This window comes from Plectropomus leopardus, chromosome 13, assembly GCF_008729295.1.
Source record: "Plectropomus leopardus isolate mb chromosome 13, YSFRI_Pleo_2.0, whole genome shotgun sequence".
NCBI lineage: Eukaryota > Metazoa > Chordata > Actinopteri > Perciformes > Serranidae > Plectropomus > Plectropomus leopardus.
This window is the reverse complement of record NC_056475.1, coordinates 22,449,410-22,469,259: the sequence shown is the minus strand read 5'-3', so window position 1 is coordinate 22,469,259 and position 19,850 is coordinate 22,449,410. Positions and strand designations below refer to the sequence as shown.

The 19,850-nt window shown below is 36.7% G+C and overlaps 3 protein-coding genes across 3 annotated transcripts; all 3 read right to left on the bottom strand.

Moving 5' to 3' along the window:
- Positions 1-562: 562 nt before the first annotated feature.
- Positions 563-2,429, bottom strand: LOC121952372 (diamine acetyltransferase 1-like). The gene is made up of 6 exons (XM_042499004.1): positions 2,189-2,429; positions 1,990-2,041; positions 1,631-1,711; positions 1,403-1,504; positions 1,231-1,271; positions 563-1,127 (listed from the first exon to the last, which is right to left on the bottom strand). Exons 1-6 carry the CDS (start codon positions 2,252-2,254, stop codon positions 960-962), a joined length of 510 nt encoding a protein of 169 aa, XP_042354938.1. The 5' UTR covers positions 2,255-2,429; the 3' UTR covers positions 563-959.
- A 1,528-nt stretch (positions 2,430-3,957) lies between these two features.
- prdx4 (peroxiredoxin 4) lies at positions 3,958-8,741 on the bottom strand. The gene is made up of 7 exons (XM_042499888.1): positions 8,461-8,741; positions 6,164-6,281; positions 5,955-6,071; positions 5,117-5,239; positions 4,693-4,823; positions 4,546-4,580; positions 3,958-4,079 (listed from the first exon to the last, which is right to left on the bottom strand). The coding sequence occupies exons 1-7, from the start codon at positions 8,669-8,671 to the stop codon at positions 4,029-4,031; spliced, it is 786 nt and encodes a 261-aa protein (XP_042355822.1). The 5' UTR covers positions 8,672-8,741; the 3' UTR covers positions 3,958-4,028.
- Positions 8,742-10,387: 1,646 nt separating this feature from the next.
- On the bottom strand, positions 10,388-18,607 carry pdha1a (pyruvate dehydrogenase E1 subunit alpha 1a). Its single transcript, XM_042499886.1, has 11 exons — positions 18,497-18,607; positions 17,162-17,230; positions 16,896-17,069; positions 16,452-16,578; positions 16,282-16,373; positions 15,697-15,789; positions 14,770-14,925; positions 14,313-14,384; positions 14,159-14,226; positions 13,362-13,470; positions 10,388-12,430 (listed from the first exon to the last, which is right to left on the bottom strand). The coding sequence occupies exons 1-11, from the start codon at positions 18,542-18,544 to the stop codon at positions 12,266-12,268; spliced, it is 1,173 nt and encodes a 390-aa protein (XP_042355820.1). The 5' UTR covers positions 18,545-18,607; the 3' UTR covers positions 10,388-12,265.
- Between the last annotated feature and the right edge of the window lie 1,243 nt (positions 18,608-19,850).

The following is a 19,850-nucleotide window of genomic DNA, read 5'->3' as shown; positions in this document are numbered from 1 at the left end:
TAGTTCTAGTTAATTGGCAAGTAATAATCCAATATCATAATATAGGCTTTGATGACAAAACACTGACGATTCTTTAGCTTATCAGGGCTGGGCAATATCAATATTATATGGATATTGTGATATGAGACTTGATATCATCTAGATTTTGGATATTGTATTTTTTTTCTTTTCCTGATTTAAAGGCTGCATCACAGTGATGTCAGCTCTATTATTTGCTTTCTTTGGACCTAGTCATTTTATCCACATTACTCATGATTATTTATCAAAAATGCTATTGAATACTTGTTTCATGAATGCACTAGTAGCCAGCCCTTCAATATCATTGCAATAGGCTATCAATATTGCAATATTTGGTCAAAAATAGTTTCTCTATATTGCTCATCTGTGTTACTGATAATACTTCTTTATTATAACCTATAAGCAACATTTTTATTACATGACTTTTACATAATGGTACTTATATGTTTTAATCTGTGTTTTTACTCAATTAAAGGATCTCAAAACTACTAATCATAGGCAATTTGCAGAGAGGATTAAAATTATTTTGCCCTTTAAACCAGGAGATAGTTAAAATGAATTTATTGCAAATGCAGTAAAAAAATATGAATGCACAACAAAAACACTTCCTCTGCAAATAATCACTCCAACAAATGGTTGAAACATGAAACACAGATGTCTCAAGATGATTGATCAATTAGGAATAAAAACAAATTCTAACATACAAAATCATAATTATTCTTTGAAATTTGGGTAAAATTAATGCTTGAGGGCTGTAATGGTTAAATTCTCTAAAGATTCGGAAACAAAAATCACAGTGCTGATTCTTTAATCAGGTCTGACTAAACTTCAGATTAAAGATAACAGTTGAATTTTAAATGTATTTATTAAGATTGTGCCAAATCACTGGCCAAACAAAACATGATTGATGCCATTACTAACAGTCAATAAACAGTAAACGCTTATTTGGCAGTCATTTTCAACAGATCCTCCTTTTCAATCTCAAAAAGACGCCAGCCCTCGGCAGTGGAGAGATCGGCTGCTCCTCTTCGCTTGTAGAACTCAATGGACTTTGTGTTGTTTTCTGCAACGATGAAGTGCATGCCGCTGCAGCGAGTCTTAACTGCTGTCTATAGGGGAAAGAACAAACAAAACATAACATATTGAGTACTGAATGCAGCTGAAATCAAGTTGCATTTGTCACCAAAGAAGCTTTAACTTTGGTTACCGTACCTCACTCAGAGCCTTCAGGATTTGTGAACCAATGCCAAAACCTGGTGAAAGATTAAATGTAAAGAGTACAGTTAATAGATTATGAGTGCTTGCAAAAATGCTCCCTAAGACTTTCTCTGTAACTCATTGACCTTTACAACCATCATAAAACAGCACTTGTTGACGATCTTACCTCGAAACTCTTCCATGACATAGAAGTCTTCCAAGTACAGCAGCTTTCCAATCCAAGGGTCATATGTAAAGTAATACATGGCGAAGCCAATCACAGTGTATCCTAGGAGAAAACATCATGAGTAAGCAGTTGAATTTAAAGGGTTGGCCTATTTTTTTTTTTTTTTTTTTAAGAAAAACAACACTCAAGTTGTAAAGAGTTTTGAGAATTGTAAAGGGATTTTATTACCTTCTGGGCTTTGCTCTTTTGGGACTTCAGCAACTAAACAGTGGTAGAATGGATGCTCTCCAAAGCCATCTTCAAGTAGATCTAAAAGAAGTACATTGATTTTTTAAGAATGTGCGAAGATTGAAAATTTAGGTAGTTGATGAGTTGGGTGTACTACTAGATAGACTGGTAGGTCACCAAGGAGGAAGTGGCTGTACACTCCCATACATTCCAATGGCTTTTCGGCTAATAGGTCGGTATATTTTAAATGGCCAGAAAACAAGGTGGCTATATCTTGTATACCTGCGCATACCCTCCACTGCACCACTGAAAATATGTAAAAAATGCACATTTATAGTTGAACAAGTGGGTTTAAGCACCTTTTTCGGTCAGCATGACCTTCTCCTCCATTTCCTCAAATTTCGCAAGTTCCTTAAAGGCAGAAACAAAGAAACATGAAAACCATGACTTATGCTGTCCAATGGAAATACAGTCAGAAAGGCAGATTTCACATGAAATGGCCCTAATGTACTTGTTTTTTTTTTTAAATTTTAGACTTTAAAGTTGCAGTTGACTTACCTTTATGAGTCGCATGATATCAGAGACGTCGTTGGGTTCAGCTTTCCGTAATATAAAACTGGCCATTTTCTCTTTTTCCCCTTTTTTCCTTTGCTTATTAATCCTCTGAATGTGAACAAAAGCAAAATTTGTTTCGTCATTCGCTCCTCAGGAGTTCACCCCCGGGCAAAGAATTTAGAGAACATATGCAGAATTGCATCGGCTGTCTCACACCAGTTATACAGCAGCTTTGGTCACTTCCCTTATATATATGTCTCTGGAGGAGGCGGGCTTTTTCAGTTATACAAACATGGTCAAATAGCCCTTTGCATCCTGTTTTTTTCCCCTCTGTTAACTCATTTTTGTGACATCACTGTGCTTCATTTGAATACTGTTAAAAGGTAAATATTAACCAGATCTGCAAAAAAACAAGGCCAGAGAACATAATGTCTCTAGAGCTGAGACACACTGACACAGTTAACAACAGAATTCTTCTTCTGTGCTTCAATCCAGACACACTTAAATAATGTCTTGAATTGCTGAGTTCAGAAAAACAACTTTTATTGATCTATTGATGGCCCCATTTATGTAATATGTTACCTCCAATAAAAAGGGAAATCAGCTGTGATATTTTAGATAATAAATTGCCAGGAAGGAGGAGGTGACGATTAACCCTTTGTGTGGTTGCTGTGTAAGTATTGTTTGACAGTTACCCAAGAAGACAAGTTAGATGTGTTGAAGTTTTGTGTGGATACTTAGGACTGCCTCGCACAATGCTGTTTGGATTGACACAAAGTCAGACCTGAAAATCTGGTAGCTTTCCACGAGATGATAAATCTTAGGATGAGTCATAAACATTCTGCCTGTGTACTCAAGTGAAAGCCCATCTTAAGGGTCACTGAGTAGATTTAGTGTCTGATATTTACGCTTGGGCACATATTTTAGTTACAAGGCATGTTTTTCTCAAAAAGTTGAGTCACATGTACATATTGTGCTATAAGCTAACTCAGCACACAGCACTTTATTGTAACCTTGATTTAGTCATCACCTTCAAGTACCTGGCGACCCTTTTAGCATTTATTGTGTCTCCTGTTTTTATGTAAGTGTGTTTTAATGTGTCCTTTATAATAGATTTTGCACATGCAAAACAAAGACACATTTCTGCCTTTTGAATGCAAAAAGTAGAAAATTAAGTTTTTCTATTTTTATCTAAGTCAGTCAGTACCATTTCTTGTTGGCACTGTTCGAAATATCAGTGCACCTAAACCGAATGTCAGTAGTCTTTCTTTAACTTCGCAAAACACCACTTAGTGCTGTTCTCTCCACAAGCTTTTCCAGTCCTTAGCTGGCTACACTTATAGATAACGTTCTCACATGCAAAAGCTCAGCACGTGCATGTGCTTTTCTTTACATTATCGCTCTCAGACCGCTCCCAATGTACACGTATTAATCCTTTGAGCAAACATTATCTTTATGGTCTCAGCCTGGGGCTAGTTTCCAGGGCAGGATGTGTTAAGTGTCACTGCACATTTCTATGCTAGGAAATTCAAAGCAGACACCATAACTGGTACAGCGAGTATGCTAATATGTCTGATGACTCTTTGTAATCAGGTGTTGCTAGTAAGCACCTGGCTGCTACACCGTGAATTCACATCGACGGCAGCTGCTCGTTCCCAGAGTGATGCAGGCTTTGAAAGGTTCTGCACTAAATGAAACAAAAGGTATCAACCGAGGTTAAATGACCATGTTGTGTGGTCAGGTGAATCTGAAAGAGCAGAGAAAAAGCATCGTACGAAAACACCTTTTATTTGGACTTTGAGTTAGTGCTGGAATTCACAGACTGGGACGACAGGAACGCAGATCAGTTCAGTTTATCAAAATACTTCAGCTTGCCTGAAGGATCGGGAATGATCTGCGGGAAAGAATACGTTAAATTAGAGTACAACAAGTATTTCTTATGATCATGAGAAATAAACTACACAATATAACGAGCTATGACCAGGCTGTGATTATTGCAGATCCCTGACAACAAACTTGTCTGCTTTGTGTTTATCCCAAATATTTCTGAGTTTGCCACTTCACAATAAAAAAAAATCTAGTGAGGCAGTGCTCAAACCTGCATTCCACTTCTCTTAACTTATTATTTGTTATTATCATAGAAGACTAATTAGTGACCCAGGGTCAAAATCAATCACAGCCTATGTATTTATTTTTGGTTGTTTATTTGAATCTATTCATTGAGTTTGTGTATAAAGGGAAACATCAATTTCTGTTATCGCCATTTTGTTTAATTTTTTTGTTTGTTTTTTTAAATGTTAAAATAATTACCTATCAAATCAAATCAAATCAAATCAAATCAAATCAAATCAAATACTCACTGTGTCACTGCCTGGCTTCCATCCTGCTGGACACACTGCAATTTAAAAAAAATGACACAATTCCATTCAGTACAAGAAACACAGCTCCAAGAATTCACTGAAAACCAGCTCTTAGATTTTAGGTATGTTTGAAGGTGCTCCTCGTACCTTCTCCGTGTTTGTCAGTGTACTGGAAGGCCTGCACAAGCCGCAGAGTCTCATCCACAGATCTTCCCACTGGAAGATCGTTCATGGTGATCTGCCTCAGGACGCCTTTGTCATCGATGATGAAGAGTCCCCTGACAGAGCGAGACAAGAGACAAGATTCAAGCATGACTTTATGTTAGTTCTTTACTGTAAAACACCTCTACAGATGTTAAAATAAACACTTAGGTATGACTTGAAAAGTTATGAAGCACATTCGTCCACACTGTAGACGCATCAAATTAGATTTGTGAACATTTTAAAAAGAGCTTCACACCTTCTCCCATAACTTTTGTTTACCTCTAAAGCACCTCAGAGTTACATAACAGTGTTTTATTAAACTGATAGCCTATAAAACTTAATAATGGCCATAAATGTGAGACTGTACCTCAGTGTGTGTCCCTGGTCCTCCAGGTAGACTCCGTAGTCTTTTGAAATCTGGTGAGTGAGGTCAGACAACAGAGGGATTTTCATTGGTCCAAGTCCACCCTGCTTCCTGGGACTATTGATCCTGTTGATAACAAGAAGGGTGAGAAACAACAACAAAGCTCTGTTCTGGGTGTACATTAATTCAATAATAATTTAGACATTAACAAAAGCCCAAACACATCAGATTCATTTATAGAAATGATCGAGTATTTGGATAATTATTCCACTTCACCCTGTGTGCTAATATGTCTATTTTTAGATGTCTTGTTATTATAAGCTTTTAACTTAACTCTTTGAAACCTGCACAAGTTGGTTTGATTTCTTTCTAAAACATGTTGATAAAAAGCAATGGCCAACTGGGCAAGAAGCATCCCACAAACTGCAAGAGAGGTGACAAAAATATACATAAAAATTGTTTAAAAAAAAAAAAAAAAGAAGCTATCTAAAAATAGGGGGAAATGCTATATTAATAATTATAACAACTTTAAAAATGTTGCAGAAAAAAATATAAAAATGTTTATCTTTGTTAATTTTATCTATTTTATAAAATTGTAATATATATATATATTGTTATCTGATTATTTGTGTTTTTTTACATTACTTTTTAGATTTATTTTATTATTTTATTTACTTTTTACTAAATTCTTGCTAATTTTTGTGCCATTTCTTGTTATATCGCTCAATGCCTTTACTAACGTTCATGAAAGAAACAGTACACATTTTTTTCAGGTTTTAAAGGGTTAAGCCATTAAAGTTTGAGGAGCATCTTTTAGGTGTAATGGGGACAGCGATCCTACCAGGACAGGTGGGTGAACTGGGAGTCGACAGAGCAGGCGACCACCTCTGTGTTGATGGCTTGAAACTCGTGCACGCGATCGCTAAATGCAATGATCTCAGTGGGGCAGACAAATGTGCTGAAAACCAAAAAAAAAAACACATTTACATAAAACACACTCAACAAAACAAAAAAAGTGATGATGTAATGTGTGTCTTAGATATTACTCACAAGTCCAGAGGATAGAAGAAAAAGACAAGATATTTGCCTTTGTAGTCTGACAGCTTCAGCTCCTTGAATTCACCGTTTATGACAGCTGTTCCCTCCCAGTTTGGTGCAGGCTTTGAAACTTAGGTCGGGAGAAAAAAATACATGGAGTGATAAAACCAGGAGTTCAGACTGCAACCATAAAATTATATCTATCTATGATATGTGTTTTTTAGGTGGCAAATGGCCAAATGTCACATGGAAAAGAAAGAGTGATTAAAGTGTTGTTGTTAGTCATTATTATCAAATCTGTCATAATCTCCAATATTTTACACTTGTAGAGGTACTAATTTCACTCTAATGTAAGTTTTGATGCCATAAAGTGTTTAGTATATACATCTAAACTCAAATGTACAGTGTAATTTGCAGAAGTATCATACCAGTGAAAACCTGTTTGGACTGGTTTTGTATTTTATAATAAGCTTTCTTTTAATTTTTCCACCTTACCTGTATGTCAATATTTTTATTCTTTGCAATGTCCATATCACACTTTGCACAGCATTGTAATATCTCACATTGCTCAGTATTTCATATCTCGTTTTCCTTGTACACTTCTGAATTACTAAATTGTACTCTACCTTTTACTATACACTTTTGCTATTTGTTTTTATTATTTTCTTACCTAAATTATGCTTTATGAAATGTGTCTATTACTATTTTTCTCTTTTCTATTATAGATGCCAGTCTATGGTGACGGAAACAAAGCTTTCTGGTTGTAATAAATTGGGCTTTTACTATAATGTATCAACATTGTAATAAGAGATTTGATAACGTCTTAGATTTTGAATATTATAATATTGTGAGTGTTGTCTTTGCCTTGTTTTAAACTCTGATTTTATTTAAACTCTTAAACTGCATTGCATTTTGCTTTGCACTTACGCACTGCTGCACTTCCGAAAATGTTGCATTTTCCTTAATTTTATACACCATTTTTATCTTTATGTTTATTAATATTATCTCAGTGGGTTTTATTTTCCATCTTATATCATGCATTCTGCGCATTCTGTCTTTAACCTAATTTTTATCTTATTTTTAGTAGTATTATCATGTGGGTTTTATCAATGTGATGATGCATTCTATGTATTTTATTCTGATCTCATCTTATTTTTACATGCAGGTTTATATTATGTCTTTATGTCTTTTCATGTGAAGCACTTGGTGCATGTCATTTCTTTGTTGTATAGCACGTTGGGCTGCATTTCTTGTATGAAAGGTGCTATACAAACAAAGTTTATTATTATTATTATGTTAAAGGCTACATTATGGTAAAGTGATTTCATTTTCTGAACTTACCAGACCGTAGCTGTTCTACTATTTGCCTTCAACCACTTAGCCATTATATTCACATTATTGATGTTTGTTCATCAAAAATCTCATTGTGTGAACATTATGAGACCAGTAGTTAGCACTGCATTACTGCCGCAACATGAATAGCAGTATTTGGTCAAAAATATCATATTTAATTTTCTCCACATCACCCAACCATGTGAGAGATACATATTTAAACCTTTATGACTCTGCCTCTTCTGTGCCATTTGCAGTTTTCCTACAGCTGACATGATAGTCCAGCATTACTTTTAAGATTAGCCTTCTTTAATTTCCTATGCATTACAAATGAACGTTTGTTTCTATTACAATGAGCAACATGTTGCAAGTGAACAAGAACAGATCACATGTCTGTCGGTGCACAAGTCAGTACTGTGGCAGGGGGTAAAGTCTCAAAAGTCATGACGACACATTAAAAAAAGACAAAACTGTATTGGTGGAGATGACCAAAAATGACTCATTCAAACACTTGCATACAAGACTGCATATTAAAAAGACTCATGGGTGATCATGCGAGTTTTATGGATGCATCTGAGAGTTTGTAAGTGTTTCTGTTATTTTGTCCAACCCTATATTGTTAATAAGAGCAGTCATGTGTCTGAGGGGCGGAGGGAGGCGCAATCCAATGGATATCATAGAATGACGTGTCCCACAAAAAAAAAAAAAACAACAGCTGATTAAAAGTTAGGCCTCGTGTCTGAGTGACACTAATATCTTAAACTGTCTGCTGAGACTTAAACTGTAAGACACAGACTGTCAGATATGAACACAAACTGCAGACTGCTTATACAGTTAGTTTATTGTCCTGAGAGCAGGATCACCACACTGGAGCTGCAGCTGCTGTGTTTGCATGCAAGAAAGACAACACCCCTGCGCATTCTCATTATGCAAATACTAACTAGCCGCCTCAGGATGAACTTGAGGTAGAAACTCACTCTTGGCTTTGCTGAGGTGCAGGGAATGGTCAGACACGGGCACGCGGAAAGCCTCTCCAGGATAGACGTGTCCTCCCGCGTAGTTGTGACACTGCGAGTTTTTCACATTAGCGCCTTCCTCTGCAGACGTGACTGTGGCGAGGAGGACGAGAGCGGCGCACAGCGCACGGAAAAGCTCCTTCTTTACATTAGTGTGCAAGATAAACTCCATTGTGTCCCTTTTGAGCGCGCCCAACCACTGACTGGCACCTTATGGCAGGATTTGAGAGGTCTTCTTCCTCCTCCTCCTCTTCTTCTTCATCCTGGTTTTGCAGCAGCTGGCGTCCTTATTGTTGCATTACTGCCATCTCCTGGAGTTAATTAGCTCCTGATGCCTACTTACCTCAGCACATAATTTACTCTTTAATAAATATAGTCCATGAATAAAAAAAAAAAAAAAAAAAAAAAAGAAATACTATTGCCTTGCCATAATTCAATTAATCATTTATTCCTTAGCTCCATGTTGGGGGCTTAACCCTTTGAAACCTGGATCTACATTACTTTTCTTGTGCTGCTTTCAGATGTCTTCTCCTCTGAACCCATTTCTTAAAAAAAAAGAAGGGAAATAAGGCACTGAGCTACTTGGTAAAGAATGTTCCACAAACTAAAGATTAGTAGAATAAAAAAAAAGCTTGGGAAAATGTCTAGATAAATACAAAAAAGCTTGGAAAAAATATATTTAGAATTATCATGATTACAAATTCAAAATTGTGTTACAGAATTCTTATAAATATTTTTAAAACACTGTTTTCCAAGTCATCTCTCTGTTTATTATTTATCTATTTTTATTTGACTAATTTTCAGGTAAAATTTCTTTTTTGTTGCTCATTATCCTCTTCCCACGTCTTTAAAAGAAATCAAGGCATTTTGCTCAGGTTTCAGAGAGTTAAAGGGTAATTGCGACCTGGATCCTATTTACCCATGCTTTTGTATCTAAGTGAGTAATGGAGACAACCATTTTTGAAACTGGTCCAGTATTGAGCAAGAGCACCATAGCAAGCAGCGGCAAAATAGGCTGCAGTATAACCACTTAGGTTATTTGCGCACCATCAATTTATGTCCAGTAACCCATAAAGACACATATGTTGTGAAGTTTTAAGGATTATTAATAAAGACAGTCATGAAACAAGAAAAGTCACATCTTGTTGAATGTACAGACCAATGAGGATTTTCCTAAATAAAAAACTTAAATTTTAGTGTAATAATAATTTAATAATACATTGCAAATATAGACAAACAGCAGCTCTGTCTGTAAGGGTGATTGTGTTATGGGCTGTAAAAAACTTGCATGAAATTAAAATACTAGTCATTTTGACTGTAACTTTAACATTACTCACTGACAGAAACTGATTGATGAGTTTGTAAGGGTTGTTTAGGATGCTTTATCTGCTTCATACATTTGTATATAACATTTGCATGCTTTGCAGGAAGAGGCTTAGTGGGTGCGGGAAGGCGCTAATAAAATTCAGCTAACAGACTTCAGCTTGGTCCATGGATTTGTACTGCGCACCTCTAGTGGTGGATCACTGTAAAACATGTGGTTGCAGAGTTCCTCCAGTGGCACTTCAGGTTTTGTAACTGCAAACTTTGCAGCCTCATCAACATCTTTGATAATGCTCTTATCAATCTTCTATATCAGCCACACACAGGAAACAAAAACAGCACACAGAGGTGCACACACAACATCTGTGGTGTTAACAAACAAGTAAGGGATCTACTTTTGTAGCTACTTCTGCTGTTATGATCCTAAAAAGCATTCAATTTAAAGACAGGCCCTATTAATTTTATAAACCAATAATTCTTTTGCTGAAAGTGTAATATGTGGTTCACTGAAGGTCAAAGTTTGGGACAATTCATCCAACATTCAAAGAGGAGCAGACGAATACAGTATCTTACAGTCTTTTTATTACAGTGGCACACACATAACACCAATGTTTCCATGGAGCGTTTCCGTGTCATCTGCCACCCTCAATGTAACAGTTTACCACAACAAATACACCATAGGCATTTTCTGTTGTATTAACACAGGTATTGACATTTTAAATTTTAGTCTGCCTTCTAATTTAAACCATTTTTAACGGTACAGAGTAAATACACTTCCCTTCTGTTACCCTTTATGGGTTACAAGCATTGTTGCTGTTTGACTGAAAGTTGACATGGCAGCTTGCTGTTATGACTACATGTTGACATGTAGGTTGTTTTTATTGTGTTACCTGAGGTGTCAGTACAGATGTTTTTTTCACAGCAGTACTTGAGAAGAAAAGAACAGAGTGAAATTCAAATTGTCCATATCTTCCTGTATACGTGAGCCAATGATATACCACAAAACCCTTTCTAAGACATACGCAATACACAAGTAGCACATAAAGCTACCGAGCCAACCATACTTAACCCAACATCCCTCTTTGATTTAGATACTTAACGTGAGCAGTGAAGCGTAGCTGACGAATGCATTGACTAAAAGTCATCGTGTTTACATTCACCCTTGTTGCAGGCAAGAGATGTTCCAGCTTTAATTGAGTGTAAATGTTTACACACACACACACATATACATCAGAAACTGAATAAGAGCTTCTCCAAATACATGAAAATTAGCTGTTTATGTTTGTGTTGAAACTCAAACAAGGCACCTGAGCACCATAGTATCTGCAAAATAAACACGTTATGAATGTAAACACACTCGGTGAACGCGTCTTCAACCAGCTGACTTTTTGGATGCACAGAATCAGCTGTTTCAGCTCGGAGTGCGACAAAAACATGAAACGACACATTCATCCTTTGAAGAACCATCGGACATGCCAGGCACATGTTTGGTTTGGCAAGATAAATATTTCAAACCTTTCCCTTGGTACTCTTCCCCCTCTCCTACATACAGCATATTGAAAGAAAAACATATGGAGACGTGTTGAGAATGTTGATAGTAACAACAGTCTTTAGTCTGCTGCCTTTTATGGTGCCTTTGTAACAAGGGGTTACAGTAAAAAAAAGAAAAAAAAGCAAGAACTATTTACCTCAAACTGGATGATTTATCACGTACACTTCAGTATAAAGAGTACAAATCCATTTTTACAGGTCAGTCTCTTTATGAGATGAACAGTGATGGGTGGACATTTGATTAATTGCACCTCAAGAGTGACCAGAGATAATCACCAAACAAGAAATTTAGAATCTACTAAATAAATTCAATTGGGGCCACATTTACAAAACCTTCTGATTTAGTGACTGTGTTAAGAGAAACGGATATTCTTTAAATTCATTAAGTTATTTCTTGAGCTGCCCTTTAAAATAAAAAAATATTTAATCGCAGGTATTCATTTATATTTCTTTTTATACATGAGGTCAAGATTTTCTACCGTCGTAAGGAGAGTTTAATTACAACATAAAGTGAAAGATCTACAATGTGTTGAGTTTGCTAATCAATATTTTTTTTTTTACAAAATATATAAATAAATATGGCACAGAAATTCATGAGAATGTGGTAACACTGTGACAAAGAAATGCACCTCAGGTTGTTTTGCACACTAAAATGACTTAAAGGTGATAAAATTTAGTGTTCTTGTCAATATTTGTTAGTTTTATTCTCAGAACAACTTTGTGAATATGGTCCCTGCTGTTAAACTGTAACAGCACTGACATTAATTTACTTGCTGATGGTTTGAGCTCTGGGTCCGAGGCACTAGTTTATGGTACATTGTTTGATGTGTGTGTATATGTGAGGGGCAGGGGGGCTAATTCATTATTGGTTGGATGATGCGATGAGAAAACTTTAGCTGACAGACTTCAGCTTGGACCACGGGTTCACGCCGCGCACCTCCAGGGGTGGTTCGTTGTAAAAGATGTGGTTGCACAACTCTTCCAGCGGGGGTTCAGGATCAGTGGTGGCAAACTGAGCAGCGTCTTCAATTTCCTTCCTCACAGCCACATCAATATCCTACAGAGAGAAAATTATTAGTGTGACATTTACTGCACATATGCAACTGAACTACTGTATAATTAGAAAAGATAAGGACGTATAACTGCATATATAATTCTGATACATTAGAATTAGAAAACGTATGTTAAGGATTGCATGTAATAGGTCTTGATCACAGACACACGTGTAGCAGACGTCATACAGTATACAGAGTATGCAGCATATAAATAACGTAAACCTGCACAGTCATCTGGGTTTACCTGGATCAGCTGGGCATCTACATTATTTGTGCTGTGGTGATGACGATACAGAAGCTCAAACCAGTGAGAGGAGCTCTCTCCTGTGTTTAAACAACGTACTGCAGCTTTGTGTGTGAGCTCTTAAACAACATCACTATTTTCCAGCTCTTGTCAATTTTTGAAATGAAAAATTCTGTCAAAAACTGGTTATGTATATTTCCCAATAACAACCAGCATATTAAATGCACTCGATTCACCCAAAAAAAACCCAAGCTGTAAAACAGAATGTGTTTCTATAATACTGTATTGCTCATGTTTTCTAGATGTATTACATGTACATGATTTTTACTTAGATGTCGTTAGTGTGGTTAGCTCCTCAGAATGTTTGGCTTATTAGTTTGTTATTGTGTGGTTTCAATTCCATTAACCCAAACATACTTTCAGTCCAGCCTTTAAAGGTGTCAATATCACAATAAAATATGATTATCTCTCTTTGTGTTTGTCCTCTGAATGCTTTTTTGGAATTATCATAATCAATAATCCTGCTGAAAACCCTTGGTGAGACTCTTGGATTACTGAGTTTTCAAAATCTAAATGAAAATTTAAAATGCTTAAGCGTGATATATATTTGTATTGTTATATTTTTTTAGTAGACCACTAGGAGTAGTGGCATTTTTTTTTTTCATTACACAAACTGAAAATATTGCTACCTTGAGCTCCTCCACGCTGGCCATGTTGTTGCTGAGCATGCGGTCCTTCAGCATGGAGATGGGGTCACTCTTTCCGCGGACCTCCTGGATCTCCTCACGTGTGCGGTAGCTGAGGGGGGAGAGATTGGTGCAGGGATGTTGTAGGGATGCACTAATACAATCATTTCTTTAATGCTGAAACCAAATCCGAGTTCTACAACCTTAAATACAAGTGTCTGACGATCTTGTTGACCAGCAATACATTACTTTCAGCAAACACTATCAATATGTTGGTAATTGATTAGGGCTAGCGCTGCAGGTAAGTGGAAAAATATGTATTTTTGATTTTTGAACTCTCCCTTTAATATCATTATATTGATCTCCCATTTTTTGTGTCAATGGAACAAAATGTTAGTAACATTACTTTGATTTGTGGTGTGTTTACATTTCTTATCAGAACTTAGAGAAATTCCTCCTGTATTATTTAAGCCGGCCGTTCGTCTGCAAAGGCAAACAGCAATACTGTAGAGTGTGTATTTTGTCCATCCCTGGCCAGGGCATTGCAAGGCCACTACCACGGGAAGGAGGGTACATGAAGACTACTGTGGGATGGTGGAAAAAGCAAGGAGCAGCGGCACAGTGAGGATAACATTTGTGGGTCAGGTTAGTATTTATGCACGAATAAAATAGTTACACAATCACCACATTAATTAATAAAAAATGATATAAAGATAATAAAAAGACTTTCAATAATCAGTTACAGCAAATATTTAAATTGTAATTCAAATTTAAAAAGGTCAGGGACTGTGATCTTTTACCTGACACCAGGATCGCTCATACTGTGTCCATGATAGCGGTAGGTCTGCAGCTCCATAAGAATGGGACCCTGATGAAAGGCAGGACAATAGTTACTTAGCTTACAAACCGGCAACCACATTTCCTGCTTGACGTAATGAAACGTTTTTAACTCACCTTTCCAGATCGGCAGTGGTCAGCTGCAAACTTGGTCGCTTCCCGAACACACAGAACGTCCATCCCATCCACCTAAACAAAAAAACACAAGTGGTTACATTTCACTGAATTACAATATGTTTTTGCCCTTTTAGGAAATACATGAAAGTAATTTATACTAAACTGACCAGACGGCCAGCAAAGGGACAACACTAACAAACACGTTTTAAAATCAAGTTTCAAGTTGTCAAAATGAATAAGTCATAAGCTCTTTATGGCTACTGTGTATACGGAGTACTGTATTGTATATACATTCATTTAGCAGACACTATTTTCCAGGCAATGTCACTGTGTTGTCCTCACCAGATATCTTGCTCAAATCGACAAATTAAAACACAGCTGTGCAAAAATATGAAAATAACATGAATTATATCAAAGTCAGTTTAATCAGGGGGGAAAACACGAGTAAGGACAGTACCCTGAGACCAGGAATGAAGTCTCCTCTCTTGTAGTAGTCTGTGCTGGCTGCAGCTCGCTCCACTGACGTGCCCATGCCGTACCTGTTGTTCTCACAGATGAAGATGGCAGGCAGCTTCCAAAGTGCGGCCATGTTGTAGGTCTCAAAAATCTGACCCTGTTAAACACAAAAAGGATTCATTTCAACATAGCACGTTTCAAAATTCATTGCACACAGTATCAATACACCAGTACCCGCTGTGTTTTCTCACTTTCTCCTATTATTAATGTTGAAGACAGTGATTCTGCTGTTCCCTGCTACTAACCAAGAAAACAAAAGTTGTCTCTGTCATGTTATGGCCTTGTCATATTTATCTCATGTTTTTATTTCGTAAAAATGTTAATTTGTATGCCCTCAGTGTCAGTTTTTTTTCCTGTGGTATCAAAAATGGTATCAAAAATAGATATTTTTCAAAGCAACGCATGTAAGTTAGAAATTCCAGTATCATGACACTCAGAAGTTTGCAGCGAAGTAGATATTCCGCTCATATAGACAGCTAAGGAAGTGTCTTAGTTTGTGTATTTTTGGGGGAAAGTTGTGCCATTTTCTCTCCTTACAGAGAAATCTGTAATTCCTGGGATCAGCAGCAGCTCTGATTCAAAAGTAGAAAGACTGTTCAACATATTGACAGTACATGGCTAGTTGAACTTAAATTCAGTGTAATGTTTTTATCAATAAAGTTGCTAATCCAACATCTTCATGTTTACAGGCTCATGCAATCCTAAACAAGATGGCAGGTTAGACCAAAAATGAATGGATGTTGCTGAAGTACAAGAGTGCTATAAAACATTCACCAGCGGAGAAAGACTGTCCCCTGATTTTGAGGGAAGCTGCTATCGACCCCTTCCGGTAATTAAATAAAGCTCTGCTCTGACTTCTGTGCCTTACCTGGTTTGCAGCGCCGTCACCATAGAGACAGACACACAGCTCGTTGTTGCCCAGATATTTGCAGGCCAGAGCCACACCAGCACCGAGGGGGACCTGAGGAGAATTCAGAGATGTCTCAGGTTACATCACATCAGTCTTAACTAATAAAGCGCTCATTTCAACAACATCACAAGAAGCTGCTTCATGAAACACAGAGTCCTTTGTTCTTGTGTGGGTGGCGCCTCCAGTTCATGGCAACTTATGTTGTTAGAAAACAGATAATATCAACAATTCTTTCTTCTTCTAGTTTCTTGCCGTGATATTTCTAGCAAATCTGAGACACCAGCCAGGCTGTTATGGAATATGCAGCTACAGATAAGCATTTTTATGTCACCGTCCCTTAGCTCCACAATATTTCTGCAATATCAGAAAACACTATCAAAGCAGACCCGCATGTTATACTTGCATTCAGCCCTTATAAGACTTATCACAGTTACATCAAACTGATAGTATACTGGCAGGACATAGCACAAAGAAACACAGGCAAAATGATTAATAGACCAATTTGCTTTAAAACAGCCTGCGAATAGACTTTGGGAGAAATACCTGAGCTCCGACAATTCCATTTCCTCCATAGAAGTTTTTACAGTACATGTGCATAGAGCCTCCTTTGCCCTTTGCAATACCTCCTCTCCTGCCTGCAAATGAACAACAAAAACAATCAAAAAATGATCTTGAAATGAAAATTTCTCAATGTCTTCGCATTGCAAACACACCGGTGAGCTCAGCCATGATCTCCTTCACAGTGCCTCCTCTGGTGTAAGTGTAGCCGTGGGCGCGGTACGCAGTGATCAGGTGGTCTGTTAAATTAATTCCTGCTTCGATACCAACAGCACAGGCCTCCTGCAAGAGAAAAGCATGACATGATGTCTACACGAGCATACATGTCTGGAGATGTGTTGTAAATCCACACAGCAAAATTGATATTGGTTCAAGCAAACATTTCACCTTCAGTGGAAGTTTTTAAACAATACTTATCACTAAGGCATAAATTATAACGTGATATTTGATATTTGGTTGCAATTCAATACAGACTTTACTTTTATGCCATTCTATTTTTTTTTGTTTTTACTCACAGCAGCAAATTGCTTTAACGCTACAGTGAAACTCTTGCTATATTTTTATTGTGTAATTTAGGAAATAATTATAGCACACTCCACCTGTCCATCATACAAGTGGCAGAATCCTCTGATGATTTTCTGCTTGTACAGCTGATCTGCTTTCAGCTCCATACGCCTCATGGTCTGCATGATGCGGTAGTACTGCAGACCCTCATCACGAGTCATAACCACCTGAGTAGCTGGGCCCTCTTCCAGTTTGTGGATGTCACATTTCTAGCAGAGGGAAAACACCAATGAAAATTCACAAACTGCCATCTGCATTTATCAGTTTCACGGAAAAATGCAAATTAGTGTTAGAAGCTTACCTTTATTTCAAAGCTAGCCTCTGTTGTGAAGTCAGCATATGTGCGTGCTGACACGATCGCTGCAGCTCCCTGCCGTAGGAGAGAAGATGATTTAAAAATATAAACTACAGATGCTATAATCTGTAAAATGTTCAATACTAGAGTCAATAAGACACCTGAGCTTCAGTTTTAAAACCAAAACAATACTTCTGTTCTAGATTAAAAAATAATAAGCATGTTTTCCTACAGGCCATGTTCTCCATTTAACCAAAATAAGCCATAAATTGTCATTTACTTGATGTTGTCTAAACACAAGTGGCTGAGGAAGTTACTAAATTGGCAAAATACTTATTGAAATCAGGAATCTTATGTCCAAATATAACTGAACAAGATCAAAATTCTTGATCAAAAACCAGACATTTGATGTCACCTACTTAGTACTGTTTAGCGAAACATAATATTTGGGTTACCAGCAGAGCAGAAATAGACATGCAAAGAATCAAGTAAAAATAAAAGTCTCATATAACTAATAGGCCTATGCATATTCAATTCCTGTCAGTGTTAGACATCATACAGTGGTGTATTACACAATACACTAACCCAAATAAAAACAGCAATCAGAACAGTGTGAAATGCCTCCAACAACAAACTTATCTCCTGAAGGTTTTTTCTCTTTCAGTGCCTCTAAAACACTGGGCTACCTATGCCAGCTGATAATCATCATTATGATAAATGATATTAAAGTTAATTGAAGTGCAACTGTATTCAACCATTTGACAGTTTGTAGTGAAATCCTCAAGGACCTCCCAGCTATTGTTCTGGCTATATGAGCTGCCAACTTTGGAAAATGTGTAGGCTAATAAAAGTGCTTTAAACTGACAGAACTAATTGCTTTAGATTGATAATATCTATCAAAATGGACTAGAAGTATTACAAATTTATATAAGTGTTTACAGGGAAAGATATCTAATTTTATTCAGCAGGAAAAGTCACCAGAATGGACTATAATTGACAGTAAAAACAAGTTACCAATGCTAGCTGTCAATTTTCATGAAGCAGCACACTGTAAAGTCACAGCCCCTGACTTCATATTGACAACAAAATACTTAAACTACGTGCAATGTATGGACAAAATAATGACTGGGTCTTCTCGAATCAAAATACAGACGCTATCTGAAAGGTTTATAGTTTTTTGTGCAGACTTTAGCTGAGTTAGCCAAACAAGCTATCACTCGGCCTTACAAGGTCAGGCCAGCGATGCCAGTCTTGTTTTGGGTAAACTCTGGAGGTCTCAGAGGGAGACTGTAACGGAGTATTTGACTGAAAGCGCTCATAGTTTAAATTCTTCATACTTACATTTCTCTGAGCGCAAGCCCTCAGCACGTTAGAGATATTGGTCAGCATCTTTCAGAAGCTAGCTCACCACAAACCCAACACGGCACGGCCCCGTCCTTCTGTCAGCCTCTGTCCTTCCGGCTCCGCGCACGCTTCTTCTTCTCTGGTTTCAATGACGGCAGAAAAAACTCTGCTGCCACAACTTCCCCTCTGGTCTGTATGTGACAACACATGTATGTAGGAATAAATCATTGTTAAATAGACAATAAGCAAACAACGACATAATAATAAATAATAATAATAATAATGATAATAATAATAATAATAAATTAAATATTATATAATATAATGTTAATAATTATTATATAAGTATTATTATTATTAGTAGTTGTTGTTGTACTAGTAATAATAAATTATACTTAATAATAATAGTACATTTATTTCATTTTTGTTTTTTGTTGTTTTTAATATTAGTTGTAGTAGAGGTAGAAGTAGCAGTTGTTATCTTTTGCTATCGTTTTCATTTAAATATATTTTCTATTTTTTTCTTAATTAAAATCCATTATTCGGGTATTGAAATGGTAATCCTTCTCTTTTCCACAGTCTAACTTTACACATTTGATGAGGGTAATATAATACAGAAATTATTACCATAATTACCATAAAGTATTGTTATTTCACCGAATAAGGAAAACTATAATGTCTTTTGTTTGCCAAACAAACAAAATAGTTATAGCTATCCTACATGGTTCTTATTTTTGGGTTCAGTTGGAGCACAGAGAGGCGTAATTCCCTGATGTACTTTTAAAACTACATTAATATCAAGTCTAATAGACTTATTTAGGATTTGGTGAAGAGCAGCACTGCATAAAAAATACTGTCATCACCAATCAAAGACACAGTATAGAGCAATAATCAATTGTAGGCTATTTAACTATGTTTCAGCTGATCTTTCTGAAACCTCAAACAGTTGTAATGCTCAGTGGACATTATGGTGATAAAACAGTGCTGAATATATTTTGTAAGCTATTCAAGAGGGCCCAGGATCTTGAAGGGAGCCCAACCTGAACATTTGAGTTACCAAATTATGATAATTTTGCAAAAAGAGAGATAAAATATGACTATACCTAGTCATAACAGGTCATTCACCATATTCTCTAACAAATACGATTCTGTGACCTGATTAGGGATTCACAAATGAGAAGGGCCTTGTGGTCATATTTGCTTTACTGCTTTGTCTTGAGGCCCTTTCTTTTAAGAGTCATTTGTAAAATTCAATTTAAAGCTTTACCTAAGTTTGTGTTTGTTGATATTACCAAAAACATTTATTTTCCGACTCACAGCAAACCTATGGGAAGTATTTCAACACGGGGTA

Coding starts and splice junctions, on each gene's coding strand:
- pdha1a (XM_042499886.1), bottom strand. CDS start 18,544: ATGCTGACCAATATCTCTAACGTGCTGAGGGCTTGCGCTCAGAGAAAT. Junction 17,070..17,161: donor AGGCTAGCTTTGAAATAAAG/GTAAGCTTCTAA, acceptor TCCCTCTGCTAG/AAATGTGACATCCACAAACT. Junction 16,579..16,895: donor GCCACTTGTATGATGGACAG/GTGGAGTGTGCT, acceptor TTTCTCTTGCAG/GAGGCCTGTGCTGTTGGTAT.
- LOC121952372 (XM_042499004.1), bottom strand. CDS start 2,254: ATGGCCAGTTTTATATTACGGAAAGCTGAACCCAACGACGTCTCTGAT. Junction 1,712..1,989: donor GGTCATGCTGACCGAAAAAG/GTGCTTAAACCC, acceptor TACTTCTTTTAG/ATCTACTTGAAGATGGCTTT. Junction 1,272..1,402: donor TGTCATGGAAGAGTTTCGAG/GTAAGATCGTCA, acceptor ATCTTTCACCAG/GTTTTGGCATTGGTTCACAA.
- prdx4 (XM_042499888.1), bottom strand. CDS start 8,671: ATGGAGTTTATCTTGCACACTAATGTAAAGAAGGAGCTTTTCCGTGCG. Junction 6,282..8,460: donor GCACCTCAGCAAAGCCAAGA/GTGAGTTTCTAC, acceptor TCCCGACCTAAG/TTTCAAAGCCTGCACCAAAC. Junction 4,824..5,116: donor GACCAGGGACACACACTGAG/GTACAGTCTCAC, acceptor TCGCTCTGTCAG/GGGACTCTTCATCATCGATG.